Consider the following 16645-nt stretch of genomic DNA (forward strand, 5'->3'; position numbering starts at 1 on the left):
ATAATCTACATCCCAGGGTACTTAAGGAAGTGGCCCTAGAAATAGTAGATGCATTGCTGGTCATCTTCCAGAACTCGATAGACTCTGGAACAGTACCCATGGATTGGAGGGTAGCTAATGTTACCCCACTATTCAAAAAAGGTGGCAGAGAAAAAGCGGGGAGTTGTAGACCGGTAGGCCTAACATCGGTAGTGGGGAAAATGCTAGAGTGCATTATAAAAGATGTAATAGCAGAGCACTTGGAAAGCAGCAACAGGATCGGACAAAGTCAACATGGATTTACAAAAGGTAAATCATGCTTGACAAATCCACTGGAATTTTTTGAAGATGTAACTGGTAAAATAGATAAGGGAGAACCAGTGGATGTGGTGTATTTGGACTTTCAGAAGGCTTTCGATAAGGTCCCGCATAAGAGATTCGCGTGCAAAATTAAGGCACATGGGATCGGGGGCAAGGTATTGACTTGGATAGAGAACTGGTTGGCGGACAGAAAGCAGAGAGTTGGAATAAACGGGTCCTTTTTCGAGTGGCAGGCAGTGACTAGTGGGATACCGCAAGGATCCGTCCTAGGACCCCAGCTGTTCACAATATATATTAATGATCTGGACGAGGGAATTGGATGTAATATCTCCAAATTTGCAGACGACACAAAGCTGGGTGGGAGGATGTCGTGAAACTCCAGTACGATTTGGACAGGTTGGGTGATTGGGCAGAAACATGGCAAATGCACTATAATGTGGATAAATGTGAGGTTATCCACTTTGGTGGCAAAAACAGGAAGGCAGATTATTATTTGAATGGCAATAGATTGGGAGAAGGGGAAGTGCAGAGACCTGGGTGTTCTTGTGCACCAGTCGCTGAAGGTAAGCATGCAGGTGCAGCAAGCGGTTAAGAAGGCAAATGGTATGTTGGCCTTCGTAGCAAGAGGGTTCAAGTACAGGAACAAGGATGTCTTGCTACAGTTGTACAGGGCCTTGGTGAGACCGCACCTTGAATATTGTGTGCAGTTTTGGTTGCCTTACCTGAGGAAGGACGTTCTTGCCATGGAAGGAGTGCAGCGAAGATTCACCAGGGTGATACCTGGGATGGCAGGAATGACGTATGAGGAGAGATTTGTGTCGACTGGGCTTATGCTCACTGGAGTTTAGAAGATTGAGAGGGGATCTCATCGAAACCTATAAAATTCTGTCAGGCCTGGACAGACTAGATGCAGGAAGGATGTTTCTGATGGCCGGGGAGTCCAGAACCAGGGGTCATAGTCTAAGGATAAGGGGTAAGCCATTTAGGACTGAAATGAGGAGGAATTGCTTCACCCAGTGAGTGGTGAACCTGTGGAATTCTCTGCCACAGAGGGCGGTGGAGGCCAATTCATTAAATATATTCAAGAAAGAGTTGGATATATTTCTTAAGGCTAAAGGGATCAAGGGACATGGGGAGAAGGCAGGGACAGGGTACTGAATTTGGATGATCAGCCATGATCTCATTGAATGGCAGAGCAGGCTCGAAGGGCCGAATGGCCTACTCCTGCTCCTATCTTCTGTTTCTATGTTTCTACACTCTCACTCCCCGATATCCAGTTCTATTTAATACTCTCACTCCCCGATATCCAGTTCTATTTAATACTCGCTCCCCGATATCCAGTTCTATTTAACTCACTCCCCGATATCCAGCTCTATTTAATAGTCACTCCCCGATATCCAGTTCTATTTAATAGTGTCTGCCCGATATCCAGTTCTATTTAATAGTGTCTGCCCGATATCCAGTTCTATTTAATACTCACTCCAGATATCCAGTTCTATTTAATACTCACTCCCCGATATCCAGTTCTATTTAATACTCACTCCCCGATATCCAGTTCTATTTAATACTCACTCCAGATATCCAGTTCTATTTAATACTCACTCCCCGATATCCAGTTCTATTTAATACTCACTCCCCGATATCCAGTTCTATTTAATACTCACTCCCCGATATCCAGTTCTATTTAATACTCACTCCCCGATATCCAGTTCTATTTAATACTCACACGCACTCCCATTATTGTGTTTTCAATCCACAAGTACCTCCCTAGTGTCCAAGCACACTCAAATCTCATCCCGAGTCTCTCTCAGCACTTAAAAATACTAGGGGGGATTGATTTGTTTTTAGTCTGATTAGCCCATCTGGGACTTCCATCTGATTGATGTTAGTTTTGAGAGTGTTATCTCTGTTGAGGGCACATTGCTCACACCCCTTGTCTTGTGAATACTTGGAGGAAATCTTGTGCCCATCCGCACTTTAGCCACTTGACTGACTCTCTGCTTATTGTAGTGCTAATTTTTTTGTCTCATGTTCTTTTCCAGATTTCTAGCCTTTTTGATCACACTTCATTGAACCCTAGGAATTCAGAGAAACTTACAGCACAGAAGGCGACCATTCGGTCCATCGTGCCTGTGCTGGAAAATCGTGTTTAACAAATTTATTAGAGTTGTTTGAGGATGAAACCAGCAGGGTAAATAAAGGGGAACAATTGGATGTAGTATATTTGGATTTCCAAAAGGCATTCGATAATGTGCCACAGAAAAGGTTGTTAAGCAAGATAAGGGCGCATGGGGTTGGGGGTAATGTATCAGCATGGCTAAAAGACTGGTTCACAGACAGAAAACAGAGTAGAGATAAACGGGTCGTTTTCAGATCGTCAGGCTGTAACTAGTGAGGTGCCGCAAGGATCAGTGCTGGGGCCTCAGCTATTTACAATCTATATTAATGACTTAAATGAAGGGACCGAGTGCAATGTATCCAAGTTTGCAGACGATACAAAGCGAGGTGAAAAAGTAAGATGTGAGGAGGACGCAAAGAGCCCGTCACGACCACCAACGTCCCAAAGCGCTTTTCAGCCAACGAAGTACTTTTTTTTTTATATAAAGTGTAGTAATTGTTGTAATGTAGGAAACGTGGCAGCCAATTTGCACACTGCAAACTCGCACAAACAGCAATGTGATAATGACCAGATAATCTGTTTTAGTGATGTTGATTGAGGGATAAATATTGACCAGGGCACTGGTGATAACTCCCTTGGCTCCTCTTTGAAATAGTGCCACGGGATTTTTTACATCCACCTGAAAGAGCAGACAGGGCCTCGGTTTAACGTCTCATCAAAAAGACAGAACCTCCGACAGTGCAGCTCTCCCAAAGTACCACACTGGAGTGTTAGCCTCGATTTGTGTGTCTCTGGAGTGGGACTTGAACCCACAACCATTGAACTCAAAGGTGAGGGTGCTACCAACTGAGCCACTGGCTAAAACACAAATGTGAGGTTAGTCAATTTAATAGGAAGAACAGAAAAACAGAATATTTTTTAAATGGTGAGAATGTATGAAATGTTGGTGTTTAGAGATTTAGGTGTCCTAGTACAAGAAACACAGTTAGCATGCAGGTACAACAAACAATTAGGAAAGCAAATGGCATATTGGCCTTTATTGCTGGAGGGTTGGAGTGTAAGAGTAAGGAAGTTTTGCTACAATTGTGACCACATATAGAGTACTGTGCAGTTTTTGTCTCCTTATTTAAGGAAGGATATACTTGCCTTAGAAGAGGTGCAACGAAGGTTTACTAGATTGATTCCTGGGAAATGAGGAGAAATTGAGTAGACTGGGCCTATAATCTAATGCTGAGAGATTGTTTCCCCTGGCTGCCGAGTCTAGAACTCAGGGGCATAGTCTCAGGATAAGGGGTCGGCCATTTAAGACTGAGATGAAGAGGAATTTCGTCACTCAGAGGGTTGTGAATCTTTGGAATTCTCTGCCCCAGAGGGCTGTGAATGTTGAGTCTTTGAGTATATTCAAGGCTGAGATAGATTGATTTTTGGACTCGAGGTATCAAGGGATATGGGGATTGGGCAGTAAAGTGGAGTTGAGGTTGAAGATCAGCCATGATCTTATTGAATGGCAGAGCAGGCTTGAGGGGCCATATGGCCGGTTCGTAAGTTGGCTCTTCGAAAGAGCAGTTGTGCTTAATCCCACACCCCTGCTTTTTGTCCGTAACCCTATAATTTTCTCATCCTCAAGTACCCGTCCAACGTCCTTTTAAAATTATTTATGGAATCAGCTTCCACCACCTTTCTAGGTACAGCATTCCAGATCCCAACAACTCAGTGAAAACATTTCTCCAGATCTTTTGCCAATGATTTTGAATCTATGACTTCCAATTATTGGCCCACTCGCCAAAGGGAATAATGTTTCTCTATCTACTCTATCAAAACCTCTCCATCTTGAAATGGTCACCTCTTAACCTGCTCTGTCCCAAGGAGAACGGTCCTAACTTTTCCAACCTCTCCTCATAAATGAAGTCCCTCATCCCTGATAACATCCTGGTAAACTTCCTCTGTACCCTTTCCAAAGATCTTTCATGTGTAGTTCCCAGAATTGTCCAGCTGAGGCCTAACCAGTGATTTATAAAGTTCCAGCATGATCTCTTTGCTTTGTGGTAAACCACTGTTGTTAGTATTGTTGTTCACCACTGTTGTTAGTACTGTTGTTCACTCTTGCATATTGTTGTACTTGTCTGTGCATGCCTCAGCTGACTCCGCCCCTGGCTCCACCCTCATGGCTGGGTATAAAGGTCGCTGCTCGGCAGCCTCCGGCCCTTTTGGATACCAGGCAACCACAAGAGGCATGCTCTGTTCTTTGGTAATAAAAGCCTGTTTATTACTTTCTCAATCTCCAGTCTTTTGTAGCAATTGATAGTGCATCAATTTTATTACCAAAGTTAAATGTTGGCTGCGGATGCTGATCAACCGATGGCGCAAAACGCTGAGCAGCAGGCGCTGCTGCGAGCCCTCAGACCAACATGCCTGGACCTAGACCCCCAAGAAGCGGGTTCGTCGACTAAATTCGCACAATGGCTGCGTTGCTTTGAGGCGTATCTGGAAGCCTCGACCGTGACTCTTGATGAAAATAAACTGAAAATCCTGGCCTCGAAGGTGAGCCACCAAGTCTATACTTTAATCCAAGATGCGACGACCTACGCGGCGGCTATCGACCTACTGAAAGGGCAGTATGCACGCCCGGTTAACACGGTCTATGCCAGGCACCTTTTAAGATCTCGCAGACAGCAGCCCGGGGAATTGGTGGAGGCCTTCCTACGGGCACTGCGGGTACTCGGACGCGGCTGCGACTGCAAGGAAGTATCGGCCGCGGCACATGCGGAGGGACTGATACGAGACGCTTTCGTTGCGGGTCTAAGGTCCGACTACTCCCGGCAGAGGCTGCTGGAGAAGGGTGAAATAGACCTGACAAAGGCAGTGCCCCTCGCGCTCTCGCTCGACGCGGCCCACAGAAATATGGATGCTTTCTCCCCTAATCGCCCCGCGCCGTGGACGCCGCAATCTTGGGCCATGGGACCGCCACCTCCGACTGCTGCAGCGATGTCCAAGGCACAAAAATGCTATTTTTGTGGCCAAGCTAAACACCCTAGAGCACGCTGCCCCGCGAAGAATGCTACCTGCTCCGGCTGCGGGAAGAAAGGTCACTACGTTAGCGCCTGCAAAGGGAAGACCGCTAACGCCAGCAGCGCCGCGTGCGAACCGAGGGCGCAGCCATCTTGCCCGCCATCTTGGGCTCCCCCAGCTGCGTGGGGATCGGGACCGTGGGCGCCGCCATTTTGTCCGCCATCTTGGACGCCTCCGACTTCGGTTACGGGGGACCCGGACTCCACCACCGCCTCATCAGACGACCGCATCGACGCGCTTGAACATACGCTGGCTTCCGTGACGCTGGATCAATCTCTCCCGCATCAACTGTCCAGGTCCATGATGGACATTACGGTAAACGGCCGCGCCACTACCTGCCTTTTTGACAGCGGGAGCACGGAGAGTTTTATACACCCCGACACGGTGCGCAGTTACTCTCTCCCGGTCCTGCCGACGCGTCATCGCATCTCTATGGCTTCCAAAGCCCAGTCAGCGGAAGTCGGTGGCTACTGTATGGTGACTCTTTCAGTGCGGGGTACTGAATACAAAAATTTTGAACTTCTGGTCCTGCCCGATCTCTGCGCTGCCGTCCTACTGGGGTTGGATTTTCAGTGCCACCTTAAGAGTGTCACTTTAGCGTACGGTGGACCCCTCCCCCCTCTCACGGTCTGCAGCCAGCAGTTTTTAAATCGCCCGCCGCGCGCCATTTGCAGCCTCTCCACCCTTAAAGTCTCCCCCCCCCCTCCTTGTTCGCTAACCTCACCCGCGACTGTAAGCCCATCGCTACCAAAAGTAGGCGTTACAGTGCCGGGGATAGGGGTTTCATTAAATCCGAGGTAGCGAGACTCCTGAAGGAAGGGATTATCGAGAGCAGCAATAGCCCATGGCGAGCACAAGTGGTGGTGATGAAGACTGGCGGAAAACAGCGCCTAGTTATTGACTACAGCCAGACGATCAATCGCTACACCCAGTTGGATGCATACCCACTCCCCCGCATATCTGACATGGTCAATCAGATAGCACAATACCAGGTGTTCTCGACGATTGATCTGAAGTCGGCATATCACCAGCTCCCCATCAGGGCTGAGGACCGCCAGTACACAGCTTTTGAAGCTGACGGTCGGCTCTATCACTTTCTCAGAGTTCCCTTCGGCGTCACCAACGGAGTTTCTGTCTTCCAACGGGGGATGGACCGGATGGTTGACCAGAACGCGCTCCAGGCCACTTTCCCATATCTAGACAACGTCACCATCTGCAGCCACGACCAGCAGGACCACGACGTTAATCTAGGGAAATTCCTCCGGACGGCCCAGCGGCTGAATCTCACATACAACAAAGACAAATGTATGTTTCGTACTAAGCGCCTTGCTATTCTTGGCTGCGTAGTGGAGAACGGAGTCATCGGCCCAGACCCCGATAGAATGCGCCCTCTTATGGAGCTCCCCCTCCCCCACTGCCAGAAAGCACTGAAGAGATGCCTGGGGTTTTTCCTCTTACTATGCTCAGCGGGTGCCCAACTATGCGGATAAAGCCCGACCCCTCATCAAGTCCGCCTCCTTCCCCCTGACAGCAGAGGCCTGTGCAGCCTTCACTCTCATAAAAAGCGATATTGCGAAGGCCACAATGCACGCTGTGGATGAGTCCCTCCCTTTTCAAGTGGAGAGCGACGCATACGACTTTGCCCTAGCTGCAACCCTTAACCAGGTGGGGAGACCCGTGGCCTTTTTCTCAAGGACCCTCCAGGGCCCCGAGATTCGACACTCCTCTGTCGAGAAGGAGGCCCAGGCCATTGTGGAAGCCGTGCGACACTGGCGGCATTACCTGGCCGGAAAACGATTTACCCTGCTCACTGACCAGCGTTCAGTAGCTTTTATGTTTCATAATAAGCAGCGGGGCAAAAATCAAGAATGACAAGATATTAAGGTGGAGAATCGAACTCTCCACCTACAATTACGATATCTTGTACCGGCCCGGGAAACTGAATGAGCCCCCAGATGCCCTATCACGTGGTACGTGCGCCAACGCGCAGGTTGATAGATTACAGACCCTCCACAATGACCTCTGCCACCCGGGGGTCACCAGGTTCTTCCATTTTATCAAATCCCGTAACCTGCCCTACTCCATCGGAGGAGGTCAGGACCATGACCAGGAACTGCCAGATCTGTGCCGAGTGCAAGCCGCATTTTTATAGGCCAGACAGAGCGAGCCTGATCAAAGCCACGCGTCCCTTCGAGCGGCTGAGCATCGATTTTAAAGGGCCCCTCCCCTCCTCTGACCGCAATGTGTACTTCCTCAATATAATTGATGAGTACTCCAGTTTCCCGTTTGCCATCCCTTGCTCGGACATGGCCAGTACCACGGTCATTAAATGTCTGAATGACCTCTTCGCATTGTTCGGTTTCCCTAGCTATATCCATAGCGACAGGGGCTCATCTTTTATGAGCGACGAACTTCGGCAGTACCTGCTCGCGAGAGACATTGCTACAAGCAGGACCACCAGCTACAACCCCCGGGGTAACGGCCAGGTGGAAAGGGAGAATGCGACAGTCTGGAAGGCAGTCCTTTTAAACTTAAAATCTAAGGGCCTTCCGACCTCCCGCTGGCAGGAGGTCCTCCCTGCGGCACTCCATTCCATTCGGTCGCTGCTCTGTACACCCACCAACGCCACTCCTCACGAGAGAATGTTCTCCTTCCCAGGAAGTCCACGTCGGGGATTTCGCTACCAACATGGCTGACTTCTCCAGGTCCCGTCCTACTGCGGAAGCACGTGAGGACCCATAAGGCGGACCCCCTGGTCGAGAGGGTGAGCCTCCTCCACGCCAACCCGCAGTATGCTTACGTGGTGTACCCGGACGGGCGGGAGGACACAGTCTCCATTCGAGACCTCGCACCTGCGGGTGCTCCTGAAACACCCTCTTCGCCACCCACCGCTACTCCTGCCTACCCCCAGGACACAGTCCCCGCACGAGACCTCGCACCTTCGGGTGCCTCCGAGAGACCACCATCGCTACCTCCCATTACCCATGCTCTGACCCCTGTAGACGGCATGCAGCAGCCCCAGGGTCCGCCACCTGCTACACCTCCTCTGAACGAGACGCCGGGTTCAACGTTGGATGCTGCACCATCACCGCCGCTGCTGCGACGCTCAGGACGGCTTACAAGGCCTCCTGATAGACTTCAGTACACGAATTTTTAGTACACTTCACCCCGCCGGACTCAATTCTAAACAAGGGGTGAATGTGGTAAACCACTGTTGTTAGTATTGTTGTTCACCACTGTTGTTAGTACTGTTGTTCACTGTTAGTACTGTTGTTCACTCTTGCATATTGTTGTACTTGTCTGTGCATGCCTCAGCTGACTCCGCCCCTGGCTCCACCCTCATGGCTGGGTATAAAGGTCGCTGCTCGGCAGCCTCCGGCCCTTTTGGATACCAGGCAACCACAAGAGGCATGCTCTGTTCTTTGGTAATAAAAGCCTGTTTATTACTTTCTCAATCTCCAGTCTTTTGTAGCAATTGATAGTGCATCATGCTTTTATAGCCTATCCCTCTATTTATAAACACAAGTAACCCACATGCTTTTTTAACCACCTTATCAACTTGCCCTGCCAACTTTAAAGATGTGTGTATATGGACACCAAGGTCTCCCATCTACACTTTAAATGACATGATTTTGAATAGTATACCGTCTTTCCATATTAGTCCTCCCAAAGTGCATCACTTCATACTTCTCCCCATTGAAATCCATCTGCCATGCTTCTGCCCATTTCACAATCCTGAAGCCTGTAACTATCCTCATCATGATCTACTACTTTGCCAAGTTTCATATCATCTGCAAATTTTATAAAGGTACTCCCTGCAGGAAGGATGTTTCCCCTGGCTGGGAGGTCTAGAACGAGGGGTCACAGTCTCAGGATACGGGGTAGGACATTTAGGACTGAGATGAGGAGAAATTTCTTCACTCAGAGGGTGGTGAACCTGTGGAATTCTCTACCACAGAAGGCTGCGGAGGCCAAGTCACTGAATATATTTAAGAAGGAGATAGATAGATTTCTAGACACAAAAGGCATCAAGGGATATGGGGAGAGAGCGGGAATATGGTATTGAGATAAAGGATCCGCCATGATCATATTGAATGGTGGAGTAGGCTCAAAGGGCCGAATGGCCTATTCCTGCTCCTGCTTGTCTACGTTACACCCGAGTCTAGGTCTTTTTTCAATTTTTATAAGAGAGTAATGGACCCAAAACTAACCCTTGGGGAACACCACTGTAAACCACATTCCAGTCTGAAAAACATCCATCCACCACCACCCTTTGCTTCTTGCCACTGAGCCAAATTCGTATCCATACCGCCACTTTCCCTTCAATTCCATGGGCTTCCATCTTCTTAATAAGCCTCCTATGTGGCACTTTGTTGAATGCCTTCCGAAAGTCCATCCATTCAACATCTACACTACTTGATCAACCTTCTCAATTACCTCAAAAGATTCAATCAAGTAAATCAGACTCAATTCGCCTCTAACAAATTCATGCCGTTTCTCCTTGATTAGAAAACAGAAAAATAGGAGTTGGCCATTCTGCCCTTCGAGCCTGCTCCACCATTCAATATCATGGCTGATCCGCTCTCATTCTTTTCTTAGGCAGTCCCTCGGAACAGAGTATGACATGCTTCCACACTAAAAAATTAGTTCTCAGGTGACTGATGAGTCCAATGCGGGACCTACAGTCTCTGTCACAGGTGGGGCAGACGGTGGTTGAAGGGTCGGGTTGACGTGCACTCCTTCCGCTGTTTGCGCTTGGCTTCCGCTTGCTCCCGGCGAAGAGACTCGAGGTGTTCGGCGCCTTCCCGGATGCTTCTCCTCCACTTTGTGCGGTCTTGGGCCAGGGATTCCCAGGTGTTGGTGGGGACGTTGCACTTTTTCAAGGAGGCTTTGAGGGTGTCCTTGAAACGTTTCCTCTGCCCACCTGGGGCTCTCTTGCCGTGCCGGTGCTCCGAGTAGAGTGCTTGTTTTGGGAGACCCATATCAGGCATGCAGACAATGTGGCCTGTCTATCGGAGCTGATCGAGCATGTTCAAAGCTTCGATGCTGGGGATGTTGGCCTGAGCGAGAACACCGACGTTGGTGCACCTATTCTGCCAATGGATTTGCAGGATCTTGCGGAGGCAGCATTGGTGGTACTTCGCCAGTGCTTTGAGGTGCCTGCTGTACATGGTCCATGTCTCTGAAGCATACAGGAGGACGGGTATCACTACTGCTCTGCAGACCATGAGCTTGGTTCTGGGTTTGAGGTCCTGGTCTTCAAACACTCTCTTTCTCAGGCGATCGAAGGCTGCGCTGGCACACTGAAGGCGCTGTTGAACTTAGTCATCGACATCTGCCCTTATTGACAGTTGGCTCCCGAGGTATGGAAAGTGGTCCACGTTGTCCAAGGCCTCGTCATGGATTTTGATAATCGGGGAGCAATACTGTGTGGCAGGGGCAGGTTGGTAGAGGACCTTTGTCTTACGGATGATTAGTGTGAGGCCTATGCTCTCATACGCTTCGGTGAAGATGTTGACGATGGTTTGGAGTTCGGCCGCAGAGTGTGCGCAGACGCAAGTGTCGTCTGCATACTGTAATTCGATGACAGAGGATGGGACAACCTTGGATCTAGACTGGAGGCGACCGAGGTTGAAGTTTCCGGTTTGTTCTGTAGATTAGCTCCACTCCAGCGGGGAGCTTACTGAGAGGAGAGATGGAGCATTGCAGACAGGAAGATCGAGACGAGCGTTGGTGCGATGACACAGCCTTGTTTGACCCCGGTCTGTACGTGAATTGGGTCTGTGGTGGATCCGTTGGTCAGGATCACGGCTTGCATGTCGTCGTGAAGCAGGCGGAGGATGCTGACAAACTTTTGAGGGCAGCCGAATTTGGAGGACACTCCATAATCCCTCGCGGTTGACAGTGTCGAAGGCCTTTGTGAGGTCAAAGAAGGCCATAGATACATAGATACATAGAAGATAGGAGCAGGAGTAGGCCATTCGGCCCTTCGTGCCTGCTCCACCATTTAATGAGATCATGGCTGATCCTTTAATTCAGTATCCCGTCCCCGCCTTCTCTCCGTAACCCTTAACCCCTTTTGCCCGTAGAAATATATCTAATTCCCTCTTAAATATATTTAATGAGCTGGCGTACACTGCCCTCTGTGGCAATGAGTTCCACAGGTTCACCACTCTCTGAGTGAAGAAATTCCCCCTCATCTCTGTCCTAAATGGTTTAGCCCTTATCCTTAAATTATGTCCTCTAGTTCTGTTCTCACCCGCCAAGGGAAACATTCCTTCTGCATCCAGTCTGTCTAGACCTGTCAGAATTTTATACACTTCTATGAGGTCCCCTCTCAATCTTCTAAACTCCAGTGTGTACATCCCTAAACTACATAGTCTCTCCTCATAGGTCATTCCCGCCATTCCTGGTATCAGCCTGGTGAATCGCCGCTGCACCCCCTCCATGGCAAGAACATCCTTCCTCAGATGAGGCGACCAAAACTGTACACAGTACTCGAGGTGTGGTCTCACCAGTGCCCTGTACAGCTGCAGCAAGGTATCCCTGTTCCTGTATTCTAACCCTTTTGCTATGAAGGCCAGCATACCGTTTGCCTTCTTGACCGCCTGTTGCACCTGCATGCTCGCCTTCAGTGACTGGTGTACAAGAACACCCAGGTCTCTCTGTACTTCCCCCTCTCCCAATCTATTGCCATTTAAATAATAATTTGCCCTCCCGTTCCTGCACCCAAGGTGGATAACTTCGCACTTGTCCACATTATAGTGCATCTGCCATTTATCCGCCCAATCGCCCAGTCTGTCCAAATCGCTCTGGAGCTTCCTGGTCTCTTCCTCTGAGCCCACCCCCCCTCCTAGTTTAGTGTCGTCTGCAAATTTGGAAATGCTGCATCCGACTCCCTGATCCAGGTCATTAATGTAAATTGTGAACATGTTGGTGCTGTTCCCTGCATTTCTCTTGCAGTTGATGCACTTTGTTGAATACCTTCCAAAAATCTATACATACAACATCTACTACGCTACCTTGATCAACTTTCTCAGTTACCTCAAAAAATTAAATCAAGTTAATCAGACTCGATTTGCCTCCAAGAAATTCATGCAAGCTCTCCTTGATTAGAAAATTAGAAAAAATAGCAGGAGTAGGCCATTTGGCCCATCGAGCCTGCTCCGCCATTCAATATCATGACTGGCCCTCGATCTCAATACCATATTCCTGCTCTCTCCCCATACCCCGTGACGCCTTGTGTCTAGAAATCTATCTATCTCCTTCATTAACCCATGGCCTTTCCAAATGAAAATTTATTTTGTCCCTGAATGGTTTTCAATAACTTCCCCACCACCGATGTTAGGCTGACTGGCCTGTAGTTTCCTGGTTTACCCCGCTCCCCTTTCTTGAATTTGGTATAACATTAGCAACCCTGCAGTCCTCTGGCACTACTCCTGTATCCAATGAAGATTGAAAGATTGTGACCAATGTCTCTGCTATTTCTACCTTTGCTTCTTTCAGCAACCTAGGATGCATTCCATCTGGACCAGGGGACTCAGCAACTCTCAGAATTTATAGACGAAAAATGACCAAAGTCCATCTAGTTCGCCTTCAACCATCCTGGTCGTCCCATGATACAACAATAATGCAGTTGTTGATCAATCATAGCAATCAATTTCTAGCACAATTAGTCGACAACAGGCCTAGACATGAGGTGACGAAAACCTCCAGTGGTGGAGCGCTTTGGGAACTGTAAGTCCAAAGTCACCTGTTCTTTCTAAGCATGCTACACTTCCCACATGTCACTTCTTCGATTTCACTCAGAAAATAGTATTTTGGGATGTTGTATACAAGTAATTTATCTAATTTGCATTTGAATGAATACGAACTGCTTCTACCACCTCCCCAGGGAGCCGGTTCCATAGATTGCTCACTGAAGTATTGTTTCCACAGATTAGTTTTAAATTTAACCTCCCTTCAAGTGCAGTCCATGTCCTCTCGTTCCACTATTTTGGATAAGGTGAAACAGGTCAACATTATCTAGTCCCTTTAGAATCCTAAAACATCAATCATGTCACCGCTCAACCTTCTCTTCTCCAATGAGAACCTCACAATTTACAATCTCAGCTGACACTCCAATGCAGTACTGAGGGGGTGCTGCACTGTCGGGGGTCCAGTCTTTCGGATGAGATGTTAAACCGAGGCCCCGTCTGATCTCTCAGGGAATTGTAAAGATCCCACGGCACTATTTCGAAGAAGAGCAGTGGAGTTATCCCCAGTGCCCTGGACAATATTTATCACTCAATCAACATTACTGAAAAAAATTAGCTGGTTATTGTTGTTTGTGGGAGCTTGCTGTGCACAAATTGGGTGCCACGTTTCCTATATTACAACAGTGACTACACTTCAAACGTACTTCATTGGCTGTAAAGCACTTTGGGACGTCCTGAGGTTGTGAAAGGTGCTATATAAATGCAAGTCTTTATATCTTTATAAATCACTCCTCATAATCCAATCCCTCCATCCCATCATTCTGGTTGCTCTCCTCTGTATCCTCTTCAGTAACTGCAATGTCCATTTTGAACTGTGGTGACCAGAACTGTATTCTAAATGTAATCACACCACTGATTTATAACAGGGGCAGGCAATTATTTGGGCTGAAGGGCCACTTCAGTTTTGGTGAGCTGTTGAGGGCCGCATACCAATGTTCTCCCTAAGGCACGCAGCTACGTACCAATTGCGAGGTCTCGTAAAGGTCGCTCACCAGCTCCAGATGCTGGAAGAGATATTGTGCGTGTAGTACAGGTGCACTGTCCCTTATCCGAAACCCTTGGGGCCAGATGTGTTTCGGAATTCGGAGTTTTTCGGATTTCAGAACGGATAATAATGCTTATAAATGGACAAGAGGCAGCCGTCGGGTTTACCCTACAACTACACCACTAGTGATGGATGCGAACCTGGCAAGGTAACCAGATTACTATAAAGAAATAGTTAACAGCAATGTTTCCTCAAAGTTGCACACGGCCACGCAGTAATCTGCAAACTCCCGTGCAAGCTGCTCAAGCTTTTACACTGGAAATACCGAGAGATGCTCCACGAAAAAACTTTTGGTTTTCAGAGCTTTTCGAATTTCGGAATTGCGGATAAGGGATAGTTGACCTGTATTAAGTGGTCCTCCAGCCCAAATAATTGGCCGCCCGAGTAAGAGCTTGTGGTAAACCACTGTTTGTATTCCTGTTTGTCCTGTTTGTATTCCACTGTGTACATGCCTGGACATGCCTCGGCTGACTCCTCCCACAGGTCCTAGTATAAAGGTGACTGCTCCCCAGCCCTTGGTATCCTGGACCGGTCGACCACTCGAGGCAGACCTCCATTCTGTTGTTAATAAAAGCCTTTAGTTACTCTTCTAACTCTCAGTCTTTTATGAGTAATTGATAGCGCATCAGAGCTTTTGAAACCAACCAGCTCCATTGGCACGGTCTATGGAACATCTTTGACTGTGCAGCGGCCATTTGCCATGTGATTTCTAGTACCCCATTCAAATGTCCATTGTTCCTTATTTTGTTATCTGATTTCAAGGCTACCTCTGTACGAGGCTATTCTCGAAATGATTCAGTGCGCAAAACCATTTGTCAGCCCCAGCACAGTCCAGACACAACAGAAGTTCCAATTAGCATGAACATTGACCCAGCGAGCAGAAACAAATCCTCATCACAGTCACCCAACTACAGCAAGGTTGAAATGAAGACCCCTCCATTCGCCAGAAACAATAATGACCACAAAAATGTTGGCAAAATAAACACACTGCTCTATAAGCAATGAGGCCATGCGCAGTATCTATAATCGTGTGCCAACACCTGGAGTCCTTGTGCTCCAGGATTCACTCCTGTATGTAAGACAGCGATGAGAACCCCACTGCCATCATACTCTGCGTACTGGGAGAGGAAATACCCAGCTCTTCGGTAAAAGAGTCATGAAGATCAGCAGCCGTGACTCAACTCTAAAATGGATAGGGCATATTCCAGTACGCAGTGGCCTGGGATGGCTTCCTCTATGACGTACTGAAAATCCAGGAACTCTCCACACTAGACATCCTGGCTCTGACCCCAACATTCTTCCACATCACACCCCAATGTGGGTGGTCTCTGCCCTGGTGACAGGGCTGCAGCAGACCATACACCAGGGGCAGGAATCAAGCACGGATTCACAGCAATTATTTGTTGACTTGTCATTAACTGACTTGTCTGCCAGAGTGTTGATTTTGTCTTTATCCCTTTCATGCTGCACATGTGCCTCCTCCACACGAATCCTTCGATCCTCCAGCAACGCATCAATTTGCTCTTTCGCCAGCTGTGTCTGCTCCTGCAACTGGGACTGCAAAGCTTCAACCTTGGGGATGTGGGAGCAGGAACAAGAAAAACAAAAATAAGCAGCAATGCCAATACCACAGATGGCTGCTGATCAGCAATACACCGCGCACACTGCAAAGGCTGCTAAAAGAGGAAACCTTGGACACATAGCACTAGTGGCACTGTTCGAAACTTTTCTTCAAAAGCACTGCAGCCCACAACAACTGTTACACAGTCGGTGCATTGAACGCGGGCCAGCCCGGGGAGCACCGATGTACTAAAACTGTGAGCCCGAAAGACTAAAAGCCTTCAATTTGCTAACCTTAACCTCAATTCATAGGTATTAAATTGAAAAGTAGGGAAGTTATACTAAACCTGTATTGAACCTTGGTTAGACCACACTTGGAGTACTGCATGCAGTTCTGGTCGCCATATTATAAAAAGGATATGGAGGCACTAGGGAGGGTGCAGACAAGATTTACAAGGATGATACCAGAAATGCGAGGGTATACTTATCAGGAAAGAATGAACAGGCTGGGTCTCTCTTTTCTTGAAAAAAGGCTGAGGGGTGATCTAATAGAGGTCTTGAAAATTATGAAAAATGTTGATAAAGTGGATAGAGGGAATGTTTCCACTTGTGGGGAAGAGCATAACTAGAGGCCATCAATATAAGAAAGTCACCAAGAAATCCAACAGGGAATTCAGAACAAACTTCTTTACCCAAAGAGTGGTGAGAATGTGGAACTCGCTACCACAGGGAGTGATTGAAGCGAAAAGTATATACATTTAAGGGAGGCTAGACAAGCATATGAGGGAGAAGGGA

At 48.1% G+C, this 16645-nt stretch overlaps 1 protein-coding gene across 1 annotated transcript in view; it reads right to left on the minus strand.

Moving 5' to 3' along the window:
* The window catches only part of LOC147105940 (coiled-coil domain-containing protein 77-like), a 75321-nt gene that overhangs the window by 13127 nt on the left and 45549 nt on the right, over window positions 1-16645 (minus strand). The window contains exon 7 of the mRNA XM_086009770.1: window positions 15714-15862. Coding sequence (XP_085865896.1) covers window positions 15714-15862 — 149 coding nt within the window. The remainder of the gene's footprint in view (window positions 1-15713; window positions 15863-16645) is intronic.

The sequence above is a fragment of the Somniosus microcephalus genome, chromosome 16 (assembly GCF_052327205.1).
Source record: "Somniosus microcephalus isolate GS21.2 chromosome 16, FLI_Smic_1.0, whole genome shotgun sequence".
Classification (NCBI taxonomy): Eukaryota; Metazoa; Chordata; class Chondrichthyes; order Squaliformes; family Somniosidae; genus Somniosus; species Somniosus microcephalus.